Source organism: Rhincodon typus, chromosome 31 (assembly GCF_021869965.1).
Source record: "Rhincodon typus isolate 14 chromosome 31, sRhiTyp1.1, whole genome shotgun sequence".
NCBI lineage: Eukaryota > Metazoa > Chordata > Chondrichthyes > Orectolobiformes > Rhincodontidae > Rhincodon > Rhincodon typus.
The window spans coordinates 2,548,305-2,562,969 of NC_063362.1; the positions used below are offsets into that span (position 1 = coordinate 2,548,305).

The 14,665-nt window shown below is 41.2% G+C and overlaps 1 protein-coding gene across 1 annotated transcript in view; it reads left to right on the top strand.

The window, feature by feature from the left end:
* cfap74 (cilia and flagella associated protein 74) overlaps positions 1 to 14,665 on the top strand; it is a 170,049-nt gene that overhangs the window by 103,819 nt on the left and 51,565 nt on the right. Inside the window, exons 22-23 of the mRNA XM_048615184.1 lie at positions 4,986 to 5,114; positions 12,479 to 12,566. Of these exons, the coding sequence (XP_048471141.1) occupies positions 4,986 to 5,114; positions 12,479 to 12,566 (217 nt within the window). The remainder of the gene's footprint in view (positions 1 to 4,985; positions 5,115 to 12,478; positions 12,567 to 14,665) is intronic.

Here is a 14,665-nt window from a genome sequence, read left to right on the forward strand (position 1 = left end):
AAGGTTTTATCAGTATAAAGAAAAAGTGAAATTTTAGGTCAGACAATGTATGTTAGGTGTGAGGCCTTGTTTAGAATCTGTTTGTGTTTTGGTTTGGAGTTAGCAGGTTTTATTTCTAAAGTAGGAATTTATAAAACGCTGCATTGACTGACTATCTATAAATTGTGTGCTTTTTGAACAAAATAGAATGTATCCGCAAATACAAATTCACCCCATGGACTCGTGTGTGTGTGTGTGTGTGTGTGTGTGTGTCACAGTGTATAGTGTGGTGGGTTCATCTCTAGTGCGACATGAACCCAAGATCCTGGTTGAGGCCATCATCATGGGTTTCAAACTTGGCAATCAGCCTCTGCTCGGCGACTCTGCATTGTTGTGAATCTGAAGTCTCCCTTGGAGGACATTTACCCAAAGATCTGAGATAATGTCCTTGACTGCTCAATTATGGGATAAATTCCATATCCAGTGACTTATTTCTCAGTATTATTTGTACATTTACTGGTTGATAAACTAGTAAAATACCAAATTTATCATTTCCAATTACCAAAATTCATTAGTAACATAAACATCTTTACAAAAAGAAAGGTTACATATGTTTTCTGCTATATATTAAGAAATCTCACAGACAGTCAAGTACTGATACAATTGTTTAAAACTTACTGCAAGTATCACAACCCGACTTGACTATTACCCAATTAATGATATAACTTGGCCATGATTCCACTAATAGTGACTGTCTCTGCAAGTATCCATGGTTCAATCCTTACATAGTGTTGTTCTTCGAAGCTCTGCCACTGACTTATTCTGGTGTTGGATTCTTATTCTAATTTCTCTTTCTAAAAGTTTATAGTGTGACATTTCTGATGATTCTTTTATCTCCTATTTTGGTTAGCCACTCTAGAGACCTCAAGTCTATAGTTTGCCTTTGTATCAGAAGTAGCTTGTTATATTCAGGAAAGACTGTCTGTTTAAAATACAGCTTTTCCTGCAATTAACCCTTTTACTTCAGAACATTAAGTCTGCCTACAAAAGCAATTGCCCATTTGTCATGAGGCAGCAGGTTATCAAACGGTTGCTATCTTCTCTCTACCAGGAAACAGCTTGTTTATGTTGTTTCTTCCAGTGATGGTTAATTTGCATGTTGCTTTTAATTCCTTGATAACAATTTCTCCAATTTCCTGTCATCTCGAGAAACAGTTTATTCCAGAATGTTATTGCTGAATCTTTCAATGCATGAAGTTATTAAAGTTGTGAAGTTTACATTGTCACACATAAACTTCTCTTTTAAAGGTTGAATATAAATAGGTAGATATGGCAAAAATATTTTGAAGCAACTCTTTCCCAAAAGTCATGAGAAAGAAGATAACATCCAATAAATTATTTGAGATTTTTTTCACAAATGAAACCATAAAAACAAATCATCACTACGTACTATGGTTACTAACTTAAAATGCAGATGAATTTCCCTGTGTTTGTTGGTGACCAGTAACTTCCTGATAATGAAAGTAAGATTAGTTAAATAATATTTTCTCCAGGCTGGGTCTGCTTGACAAAGAGCTCAGGTAATGAGTAAGGAAATTAATTAGTGATTCCCCACGGACCTTGTAAGGGTTATCGCATGTGGGTTTTCACCAAAAAATTCATGAGGCTTTTTAATTTTTACATTAATTCTGTACTTCTTCAAACTTCCAAAAAAAGTACAATGACAATGGCTTTATGATTATTCCGCATAATTTGTGATAGACATAGTATAAACCAGATTCATTAAATATTATTATTGCCACTTCAGTGAATATTTCAGAAAATGGCATTTTCCCCCTTTGTGAAATGTACAGGATTTGCAAAAAAAAACTCACTGCGAATAACAAAATTCTTGCTTAGAAATTCGTTGTTGGAGGTTTTCAGAAATGGGTCCAGGCAGAGTGGAACATCAAGTGTCAGTATTAAACCCACTTTTGGTGGGGATGTAAATATAAGGCAGTATTTTCTTTTTCATATCAGAACTCTGACATCAAGACATTACTGGACCCAGCCTGCACTCCTTGGGAGCAATCAGCTAAAATTGATTTTTGCAGCATTGGTCAATAAGTGGCCAGAGGACTCGTTGGCAATTTAAAGATGGCAGGTGGGTTCCTGAGGCTGGAAGACCAATGAAAGATTCTCCAGCAGACACCACAGTGATTCCACCATCTGGATTAGGAGCTGCTGATGCCTGCAGAGAAACAGAAAGAGGGAGAGATGCCTCAAAATGGCGATACAAGGCAACCCCTTCACTGGAAGGACAGTGGCCACATCCATGCCCACTGAGTGCAGGGTGAGAGGTCCCTAGTAAGATGGTAACCTACTTCCAGCTGGAGACCACTGTGTTTAACTGATTGCACTTCAGCTGCTATGTGAGGCTTGCTGCTGAATGGAAAAATCCAGTTGATGTGACCAAGAGGCCTTAATGCGCCCCCATATCATCTTAATTGCCTACATACTGCTTTCAGGGGGATGCTCAAAACGATTTGGGGATGGAATTGTGCCAGCAAACTGACATACCAGCCAGAAGCACAAAGTGATGCCTCTCAGTTCCTCCCTGCAAATGATGAAACATCAGGCCCGGACACAAGACAAAACTGAATTTAAAAACTTAACAATACCTCCATTTCCGTTAGTGGCCAACATCTGTGATTGACTGATCATGTTTTAGAAGCATTTTCTAAAATTTCAAATGCCCTCCAACATCCTTCGATTTCCGAAAGACAAAACTATGCAGTAATCACTTATATCTGGTGTTAAACAAGGGCACAAATTACAGGAAGTGTAATGCATTATGGGTTATCTTCATTTGAATAGTATCATAAAATGTTCAGAATTTTTGATGCCTAAACAAGTAGCAGAGAGTTTGGTAAAACAAAGTATTTCACAATATTCTGCTCTGGCCTGCATACTCAACCTTGTTTTTGCAGCTCCTCAGTTGTCATTCTTCAGTCTCCAGTATGCAGTTGTTGTTTTTATTTCCTCTAGATTCACCACTAATGCTAATTTATATTTTTCTTCCAAATTCCTTTCAAGAAACAAGCATAAAACTTACAAATCATTGTATTTAAGTCGATTAATGATGTAAAAATATTCAGAATTCACAATGTCTCAAGCATCACTTCCATTAAATCATGCGTGTTTCATCTAATGTGAAACATCTTAAGTGAGCAGTTACAACTCATTCCCATCACAGTAAGAGTGAACAGCAGGTTCTTTCTTAAATAGGTCTTGGGAGCCTGACTAGATCATCCACTTTGTCTCAATTTATGTTTCTCTTTAATTTCTAGTCATTAAGAACATTATAAAATTACCACTATCCATTTTAGGATTTTTATAATCTAATGTCCACAGTTATTTCTATCAAAATGTACTGAAAATTTATAGAGTCAAAGCTAGGATTGCAATTATTGCCTAAGGTTGTCTGTGAAGAAAGTGACGATCCCTACACTTATGCCACTTCTAGTTTATGTGTATGTCTCTGTGTGTTTTGTCTTGAGGACAGCACACAAGCATACACATCAGGAGCAAGAATAGGCCATTCAATAAGATCATGGCTGATCCAGTTGTGGCCTCAACTCCATATTCTCACTCATTCCCTGATAACCTCTGGCTCCCCTTTTGGCCAAGAATTTATCTACCTCTGCCTTAAAAATATTTAATGACCCAGCCTGCACCACTCTGTGTACCTCAGAATTCTGCGAGTTGTCCATTGCAGTAAATGCTGTTTTTCTATTCTTCCTGCCAAGGTTGACAAGTTCACATTTTTCTCATTATATTTCATCCGCCAATTTTTTGCCCACTCACTTAACCCATTTATATCCCTTATTCCCTCTTCACAACCTCCTGTTCTGCCTACAAGGAGCAGGAAAGTCAATGTTTCGGGCCAAAACCCTTCATCAGGACTGGGGAGGGGAGGGGAGGGGAGCCCAGAAGTAAATAGAGGGAGCGGGGTGGGGCTGAGGGAAGGGTAGGTGGGATGGTGATAGGTGGATGCAGGTAGGGGGTTATTGTGATTAGTCAGTGGGAAGGGAGAAGTAGATAGGTGAGTAGGAAGATGGACAGGTTAAGTAAGATAAGGGAGGCGAGGAGAAGGAGAAGGGCTGGACATGGTATAAGACTTGGGGTGAGGGGACTTTGAAGCTGGTGAAGTCAATATTAAGGCCATTGGGCTGTAAGCTCCCACGGCAAAATATCAGGTGTTTTTCCTCCAGTTTAAGTTTGGCCTCATTCTGCACTCTGCACGCAACAACCAACCTGACCTTCCAGTTGCCATCCATTTTAATTCCTCCTCCTAATCCCCCGGTGACATGTCCATCCTTGTCAGAGTGAGGCCTCAATTTGCCTTGGCAACAATTACAGGCCTAAATGGCGAGCAGGAGGTTTGCCTGTACTTGTCTGTGACCCCTATCCACTGTCTCCACAACCCTACCCTATGAGAAGAAGAGAATAAAGTCTTACCATCTCCTTGCTGCTGAGTAGATCTCAACCAGCAGAATTTAGAACCCAAATGCTGCCAATCCCTGATTGATGGGCAAGGCGGGAGCCTTTATGTTTAGAAAGAAAATCTGAATTAAAAGCTACCCTAATGGCAATCATATAACAAATGTTAATTGTCATAAATTCATCATTACCCAGTCTGACCTACTTATCACCCCAGAGCCTCAGCAATGTGATTAACTCTTGCCTGCCCGTGGGCAATTCGGGAGAGACAATATATGCTGGCCTGGCCAGCCCATGAACAAATAAAAACAAATGGCTCTTGAAGGTGCAAGAATATAAACTGGCTTAGCAGATAGTATTTCTCCTTTGTCTCTACATCTACCTAATTGTTTCCAGTCATTTCTGTGATCAAAAACTCATGTGGCTCTGAACCAGGTATTGTTTCTCAGCTGATTTATCAAGTATGTACCAATGCTTCATTGCATTTATTTATATTCTATTTTATTAATGCTTTATTTCATCAGAGCAAGCGCAGCACTCCAGTTAAAATTTGAAGTGTGCTCCGAGTTGAGAAATCACTTGGAACTGCTACCAAAAACTGGTTACATCCAAGCGCATTCCAACTTTAGTTTTCAACTCAAATTTCTACCCAGGTAAGAGCTTCACTAAAACATTGATGAGCACAAAATCAGCAACAGAAACATTTAAAAATAACCATACCTAGGAATTTGCAGCATCAACACAGACAATAAATTAGCAGATGGACAACTTGTATTCGTATAAATTTTTGAAGATAGAAAATATGGTATATAAACAAATATAGAAGTGGAACTGAATTACAGTGCTAAGCCCAAAGACCTGGCTATGAATATGGGTTTTAAAAGAAATTGAAGATGGATTGAAGAACAGGAGAGTTCCAGATATGATTTATAGGTAGATTGTTGTGTTCCCAATGCTGGAGGCTGTGGGGTGGTTGTGGGGAACATAGAAAGGCAAAGTGAGAGGACTGGAGGATACAATGGATGGCATAAAATATAATGACAAAGGATTGGGTGAAATCATAAAATGTGACAGTGTCACTTGTTACCAGTACACATGTCATACTCTATTGCAGTCAGAGTTTGACGTGATCACGCAACTTAAATACTATATTTTTAGTGTTATGCAGAGTCCCCATAGTTCCTTGCCAACAAGGTAGACGAGATGGTGAGGAAGGATTTGGCACATTTGCCTTCATTGGTCATAGGAGTTGGGATGATGTGTTATGGCTGATCAGGACATTGGTTTGGCCACTTTTGGAATACTGTGTACAATTCTGGTTGCCCTTCTTTAGGAAGGATGTTGTTAAATTTGAGAGGGTGCAAAAAATATTCGCAAGAATGTTGCCGGGACTGGTGGGTTTGAGCTACAGGGAGAGGCTGAATAGGTTGGGGCTAATATCCCTGGAGCATCAGAGACTGAGGGATGACCTTATAGAGGTTTATAAAATCATGAGGGGCATAGATAGGGTGAAAAACAAGGGTCTTTTTCATCGGTTGGGGGAGTCTAAAACTAGAAGACGTAGGTTTAAGGTAAGAGTTTAAAGAAATGAAAGGGACTTGAGGGGTAACTTTTTCATGCAGAGGATGGTGTGTGTATTGAACAAGCTGCCAGAGGAAGTGATGGAGGTGGGTACAATTACAACATTTAAAAGTCATCTGGATGGCTATATGAATAGGAAGGGTTTAGAGGGATATGGGCCAAATGCTGACAAATGGGACTCGGTCAGATTGGGATGTCTGGTCAGCACGAATGATTTGGACCGAAGAGTCTGTTTCCATGCTGTATGGCTCTACGTCTCCGTATACCAAAGAAGAAAGGACATGTTGGCAGCAAAGAACGCCGAAAGGGAAGTAATCCCTTTAAGAAGTTTTATCATCAATGATATTTTAACCCTTACTTACCATGCGACTATTCACATGCTAAGTAAAGGCATCTACCCATAACTGATTGATCAAGTTTGTTTTTTGATTTGCTGATGCTTAATTTCATGTTAATACAGAAATTAATTTTATTCTTACTGTTTTCTCAAAGTAACTGGCCTCCAATATTAAATTTCTGGAGTGTTAAAGTAGAATTTCAGAGATACACACAGAGACTAAGAGTATTTCATAATCCACAGTGTAACAGAGTGTAAACCAAAACAAATGTCCTGCTGTGTATCTAAATGCTGCAAGGGAGAATGAATCTTTTAGCAGTAATTGCTATTATTTTATTCCTCAATGCTTATTTTGTTGATAATCTTTCAAGTAAGATAATATTCTAAATTTATTACTTGGGTTCCACAGGGATCAATGCTGGGACCACAATTGTTCACGATATATATTAATGACTTGGAGGAAGGAAGTGAATGTACTGTAGCCAGATTTGAAGATGACATCAAAATAGGTGGAAAGGGGATTGCAAGAGGGATACAGTTTACAATGAGATATTGATAGGTTAAGAAAGTGGGAAAATAACTTGGCAAATGGTGTATAATGTGGGAAAATGTGATGTTGTTCATTTTGGAAGGGAGAGCAAAAGAACAGAATATTACATAACTGGAGAAAATTTGCAGAAAGCTGCAACATGAAGGGGATTCAGGACACTTACGCACAAAATACAGAAAACTAGCACAAAGGTCCACCAAGTAATCTGAAGGCTAATGAAATTTTGGCCCTTAATTCAAGGGGTTTGGGGTATAAGAGAAGGGAGGTTTTAGTGAAGGTTTTCAAGATGCTGGTGAGCATCTGGAGTACTGTCAGCAGTTTTTGTCCCTTATTTAAGGAAAGATATTATTTCATTGGAGTCTATTCAGAGAAGGTTCATAAGATGATCCCTTGCATGGTGCGGGAATTGTCTTATGAACAAAGGCTAGACAGGTTGAGACTCTATTCGTTGGAGTATAAAAAGTGAATGGTGATCTCATTGAAACATGTAGAATTCTTAAGGGGCAAGACAGGGTAGAAGCTGAGATGATGTTTCACCTCATGGGAGAGTCTAGGACCAGAGGGGTTAGTCTCAGAATAAAGGGGTGCCAATTTAAGACTGAAATGAGGAGGACTTTCTTCTCTCAGAGGATTGGAAGTCTTTTGATCTCCTTGCCACAGAGAGCTGTGGAGGCAGAGCCCTTGTGTACATTTAAGGCTGAGATAAATAAATTCTTCATCATTTGGGGAATCAAGAGTTATGGGGAAAATGCAGGAAAGTAGATATGAGGAATGTTGGATCAGCCATGATCCTATTGAATGATACAGCAAGCTCGAGGGGCTGAACAGTCTACTCTTGTTCCTATTTCTTATGGCCTTATAACGAACTGAGATCAAAACCAATGAAAGAAATTAATGAGTTGTGAAGACTAGTCTATTACCATGAAACATCTTGTTTTCATGAACTTACAGAATAACAAGAAAACAGTTTCATTGTACCCCAACAATTTAAGGTGTATTCACATATTTCTGCTTACAGGAAACACAGATAAAAGACAAATATAGGAAAGGTTGACCGTAGTATAGTTGGCATTTTATAGGTTCAGTGTATGTAGCCGTCAATCAATTCTTTGCTAGATATGAATTGTAAAACATTACTTTGCATTCCACTAGACGACATAGCTTTAGTTTTGTGTAGTTTATTTGAGTATATGCAAAGTAATCATAATTTGAAAGTAAATACACAAACCACTTAACCCAGATTTAAAATGATGTTATAACCAACAGCTATTATTATTTCTATTCAGACCACATTGACTATGAAATAAGATTTTAAATAAAAAGCAGGTGACTGAGGATGAAACTTCAGGCGCACCCAATAGGAATATGTGGAATAGAAGCCATTCCATCACTCTTCACTGTTTCTGCTCTGTAGTTCATCATGTGCTGACAACATTGAGATGAATAGAGTGGAATAAAGCTCTTGCTCAGGTAACAGCTTTACTCCACCCCTCTATCATTGTATACACTGCACCTAATGGCTGTGCCTAATTGCCTGTGGGAAAGTTGCACTGAACCACCTTTCTGAACCACTGCAATCAATGTGGTGGAGATTTTCACACAGTGCTGTTCGAAGGAAGTTCAAAGACTTTTACCCAGCAACATTAGAGGAACGGAGATGAAGTTCTAAATTAGGGTGTTATGTGGTTAAGAAAGGAACTTGCAGGTGGTGTTGTTCTGATGCATCTGCTGCCCTTGTTCTTTGAGGTTGTAGAGGTAATGATTTTGGATGATGCTGTTGAATGAGCTGTTGCAATGCATCTTGTAGATGGCACACACTGCTGCTACTGTACTGGTGGTGGAAGGAGTGAATGTTTTTGGGTGTGGTGCCAATTAATTGGGCTGCTTTGTCCTGGATGTTGTTAAGCTACTTGAATGTTGTTTGTGCTGCATTCATCCAGGTAAGTGGAGAGTTCCATTACACTCCTCACTTGACCCTTCCAGATGGTGAACTGGCTTTGGGGAGTTGCAACGTGAGTTACTCACTGCAGAATTGTAAGCTTCTGACCTGCTTTTGCTGTGTATGAACACAAATTGCTTCAGTACCCGCATCATTGCAAATGATGCTGAATACTGTGCAATCATCAATGAAAATCCCACTTTGGACCCTATGAAGGAGGGAAGGTCATTGTTAAAGCAGCTGAAGATAGTTGTCCTGAGAACAGTACCCTGAAGAACTCCTGAACTGATGTATCGGGACTGATATGATTGGTTTACAACATCCACATTCCATCATGCTTTGTGCTAGGTATGATTGCTACCAGCAGAGGATTTCTCCTGATTGATGCCACACTCGATTAAAAGGACAGTCACTCTGAGCTCACCTCTGGAGTTTAGCTCTTTTATCCATGTTTGGACCAACGCTGTATGTGATAAGGAGCTGGGTGGCCCTGGCAGAACTCAAACTGAGCATCAGCCATGTATTAAATAAAAACTGGATGAACTGTGGATGTGTAAATCAGAAACAAAAACATACGTTGCTGGAAAAACTCAGCAGGTCCAGCAGCATCTGTGAAGCGAAATCAGAGTTAACATTTTAGGTCCAGTGACACTTCCTCAGAACTGATGGTAGCTAGGGAAAAGGTTGCTTTTTATGCAGAAGATAAGGTGGGGTGAAGTGTGTAAGGAGTAAATGATAGGTGGAGATAGAGGCTAAAGAGAGAGAAAAACAGTTGGACAGACAAAGGAATGGATAACAATCAGCCAAGGAAAATGAATGGCTGTTAATGGGGATTGTTGTTGTCTAACAAGGGGTAGTATATAATAGCAAACCATGTGATAACAAGGCCTGGTGTGTGGGAGTTGGGATAAGGACGTGGGAGAAGGTGCCTCAAAGCCTAAAACTGTTGAACTTGATATTGAATCCAGAAGTAGAGTTCTCAAGTGGACAATGAAGTGCTGTTCTTCCAGTTTGTGCTGAGTCTCGCTGGAGTACTGTAGCAAGCCTAAGACAAAGAGTTTGGCCAGGGAACAATGTGGTGTGTTGAAATGACAGGCAACTGGAAGCTCAGGGTCTTTTTTGCGGGCAGAACATAGATGTTCTGTGACATGGTTGCCCAATCCACGCTTCGTTTCCCTAATGTAGAGGAGACCACTTTGTGAGCGGTGAATGCGGTAGACTAGATTGTGAGAAGTGTAGGTAAAGTGCTGCTTCACCTGGAAGGTGTGTTTGGGGTCTTGGATACTGAGGAGGGAGGAAGTAAACGGGCAGATCTTACACCTTATGAAGTTGGAGGGGTAGATCCAGTGGGGCTGTGGTGGGTGTTGAGAGTGAAGGAGCTGAGGACTAGGGTGTTCCAGAGGGAACAGTCCTTGTGAAAGGCTGACAAGGGAGGGGAGGGAATTATGCGTCTGGTGGTGGCATCTCGCTGGAGGTGGTGGAAATGGCAGTTAATGATCCTCTGGATGTGGATGCTGGTGGGATGGTAGGTGAGGACAAGGGGGGCCATATTGCTGTTGTGGAAGGGAAGAGGAGGAGGTATCATGCTAACAGTTTTGCTGGTGTGGTCAGAGCAGAACTGAAGTGTATTACCTTAAAAGTAAAGAAAACACAAACTGTTTCTGTCTTCTCTCTCTGTAGTGTTTGGGATGAGATTTCTGATTAGGCCTGTTACCCTGGACCCATCAGGGAGCCCTGGCTGACAGATATAAACAGGAGTCTCAGAGATTCTCTTCATTCTAGGGACTGGCTCTGAGCTAGCTGGTCAGAGTCCATGTATGTTGCACATGTAAATAAAGGGTGACTTGGTGAAGGAATACCAGTCTCCGTTTTAGTTATTTCAGTGGCAACGAGAGAAAACAGTACGCTCCTGAAGAAAATTCACTCACAACAGTCATCTTTGAGTTGGGGTAAGCATTTCTGGCATTATGCCTTTATTTGGGAAGCTTGACTCATTTGATCCTGCCTTTGAAGACTAGGCCCCGTTTGTGGACAACAAAAAATGTTGAAGGCAGGCTTAAACAAACAGCCTACAGCTTCACTCGATACCAAACTGACCCGGTCCTTGTTTGATTGTAGGACGACCCGTCATGCAACAACAGGGATAGCTCCAGCAGAGTTGCTGATGGGGAGCAGACTGTGCCAGGTTAAACCTGATATTCCAAGACCTGGGGGAAGGGTAAAATGACATCAGAAACGCCAATGCCAGCCACATGTCTCCTCTAAGCGGGAGAGACAATTTACTTCAGAGGACAAAGTTTGGTGTCAAAACCACAGAAATGACCCTGCGTGGGTATGAGGCAAGGTCAACAGGAGGTCAGGTCCGTGACAGACAAAGTTGAATAGGTGAGGCAGTCCTGAACAAACGTGGATCACATGAAAGCTGCTACCTGTCAAAAGGCGCAGGAGTAAAACATTCCCAACACCTCAGAACAACCAGAAAGACTGTCAGAAACCGTGGGTTCTCCCCCTCCACCTAGTGTCAAAGAAAGCTCAGAGTCTGAGATGGATGCAGCCAATGTCGCAGTCCCGATTCTGCTACCACCAGCAGATAAGGACGAATTTCTTCCAAGATGCTCAGGACACAAGACACACGCTACAGTCTGGTACACGCCACCCATGTCTGAGTCAGAGTTGGAGGAACCAGACCTGGTGCAAAAACGTCCCAGGAAGAGCTACAAGAAAAAATAACAGGCCTACATCCATGGACTTGGAGGGTGTGGGGACATAGTGATTTGAACAAGGGCCAGGTGGACCTCATTGGGTATGAGATCCCTGATTGAGGTTGCTAACTTTGGCTAATCAGGGAACCTTTGCTGACAAATATACTCAGGAGTCTCAGAGATTCTCCTCATTCTAGGCTCAGGCTCTGACCTGGCTGGTCAGATTCCATGCACAGTGCACATGTAAATAAAGGGTGCCTTGATGAAGGGATATCAGTCACCATGGAGTTATTTCAGTCAGCCACCTGCCTACCCCCACAACACTTCCCCAAACCTGATCACAGCTTTGCATTTAATTTTGAAATGTAGAAATGACTGAATTTACTAGAGCTATCAAACAAAATGGATAAGCATCGTCGTGATTTGAACCATTTGCTCATATGCTGGGAAACTGAGCGCAGCTTGAACTCTTCTTCACTCCCGTCACCACCTGTTTCACATCGTTCAACCCAGTATGTCATTGGTCAATTTGTTATCAACTCTTATTGTAATGAATTCATCATTCACTAAAATTGTAGCATCCACTGACAGGTGTCTTTTTATTGGGACAATGTTCATTTTCATGACTGCATTTCAATGTGTTTGTTGTATTGATCAAATTAGAATGAAACTAGTTGAACAGCATTCAATTTTGTTTGAGATTTTACAATAATTAATTCCTGACTGGCAGTAGTGTTTTGACACAAAAGCAAAGTAGAACAAAATTATATATTTGTGAGGCATATTGTAAGTTTGGACATTTTTTTCTAGATTAGAAATTGACAAAATATCATTTTTTACATTTTATGTTTTTTTTGTTAGGACTGCAAATGGCAATGGATATTTCAAAGTTATGTTATCTATTTCAGGCAATCTTTAGCGGAAGATGCTAAAAGATATTTTAACGAGGGAACAAGAGTCCTGGAAGCTCCGATGAACATATTGGTAGCAAATCAGGTTACTATTAATTTTTTGTGATGTGCTAAAACAGTGTCCACCCAAAACGTGAATGTTTACTCTTGTCAATTAAATCGTTAAGATTAGCAATTGATCAAAAAATTGCGATACTTCTCAGTGCATTTAACAGTCCATGAACACTGTTGCAAAATCAGTACAAAGCAATTGTAATTTTGCAGTGACTCTTTCTTTGCAAAGTACGTCTCTAAGGCTCAAATTGACTTTGAAATTAAGTATACTCAAACTCCTGCCTCCAGGGAGATACCCTCCTCCATACTCCATGATATGGCTACAGCTACGTTGGAAGTGAAGTAGTTGGTACAAAGTAAAACATATCTTTCACCACAGAATGACTTACATTCTACAACATGGAAACAGGTGTTTTACCCAATCAATCAGTTTATTCTGCATACACGCCATATTTCTACTCCCATATTGCAACCTGTTCAGATATCCCTCTATCCCCAATCTAACTTGTTCCAAGTATATATTTTCAACTTGTTTCCTAAATTGCTTGTAAATTGCTTATCAACTAAAAATCAGATAGATTCTATAAATGGTAGGCGATCTATTCGTCCTGGCCACTCCCCAAGCAATTAAGACAAATATCTGCCTTTGGTCAGTCTCTGCTTCAGCCAATAATACCAACAGTAAATTCCACAATTCAACCCACTTCAGTGTATTGATCTTTGTAATTTAAAGGTGGCCAATAGGGCTAACATATGTTGTCCATCCTTAATTGTCTTTGAAAGTGATGCTGCACTGTCTTCGTGATCCTCTGCTGTTCATATCATGTAGGTGCACTCACAATATTGTCAAAGAGGCAGTTCCAGTATTTTAACCTGCTGACTTTTTGAAGCACTGATAATATGATTCTAAGTTAGGATGCTTAGTAACATGGAGTGAAACTTGAAAGTAGTTGATTCCGATGTGCCTGTTGTCCTTTCCCTTCGAGATGAAAGAAGTCACAGGTTTGGAAAGTGCTGTTGAAGGAACCTTGGCAAGTTGCAATGCAATCATCTTATTTCTGATTTCTTGTTCTTAATTTCTAACATCTCAACTTGTATCTTGGTTTCCTTGTTCTAAGTCCCTCAGACACAATAAAGTCAGTTTTCATCTGCTGTGTTCTATTTCTTCATAATCTGCTAAGTCTCTATCAAATCATTCCTGTTTCCTAATGATAACAGAGATAACAAGGTGTAGAGCTGGATGAACACAGCAGGCCAAGCAGCATCATAGGAGCAGGAAGGCTGACGTTTCGGGCCTAGACCCTTCATCAGAAATGGGGGAGGGGAAGGGGGTTCTGAAATAAATAGGGAGAGAGGGGGAGGCAGATAGAAGAGGGATAGAGGAGAAGATAGGTGGAGAGGAGACAGACAGGTCAAAGAGGCGGGGATGGAGCCAGTAAAGGTGAGTGTAGGTCGGGAGGTAGGAAGGAGATAAGTCAGTCCAGGGAGGATGGACAGGTCAAGGGGGCGGGATGAGGTGAGTAGATAGGAAATGGGGGTGCGGCTTGAGGTGGGAGGAGGGGATAGGTGGGAGGAAGAACAGGTTAGGGAGGCGGGGACGAGCTGGGGTGGTTTTGGGATGCAGTAGGAGGAGGGGAGATTTTGAAGCTTGTGAAAACCACATTGATACCATTGGGCTGCAGGGTTCCCAAGCAGAATATGAGTTGAGGTTCCTGCAACCTTCGGGTGGCATCGTTGTGGCACTGCAGGAGGCCCAGGATGGACATGTCATCTGAGGAATGGGAGGTGGAGTTGAAATGGTTCGCGACTGGGAGGTGCAGTTGTTATTGCGAACTGAGCGTAGGTGTTCTGCAAAGCGGTCCCCAAGCCTCCGCTTGGTTTCCCCAATGTAGAGGAGGCCACAACGGGTACAGCGGATGCAGTACACCACATTGGCAGATGTGCAGGTGAACATCTGCTTGATGTGGAAAGTCTTCTTGGGGCCTGGGATGGGGGTGAGGGAGGAGGTGGGGGGCAGGTGTAGCCCTTCCTGCGATTGCAGGGAAAAGTGCCGGGTGTGGTGGGGCTGGAGGGGAGTGTGGAGCGGACAAGGGAGTCACGGAGAGAGTGGTCCCTCCGGAAAGCAGATAA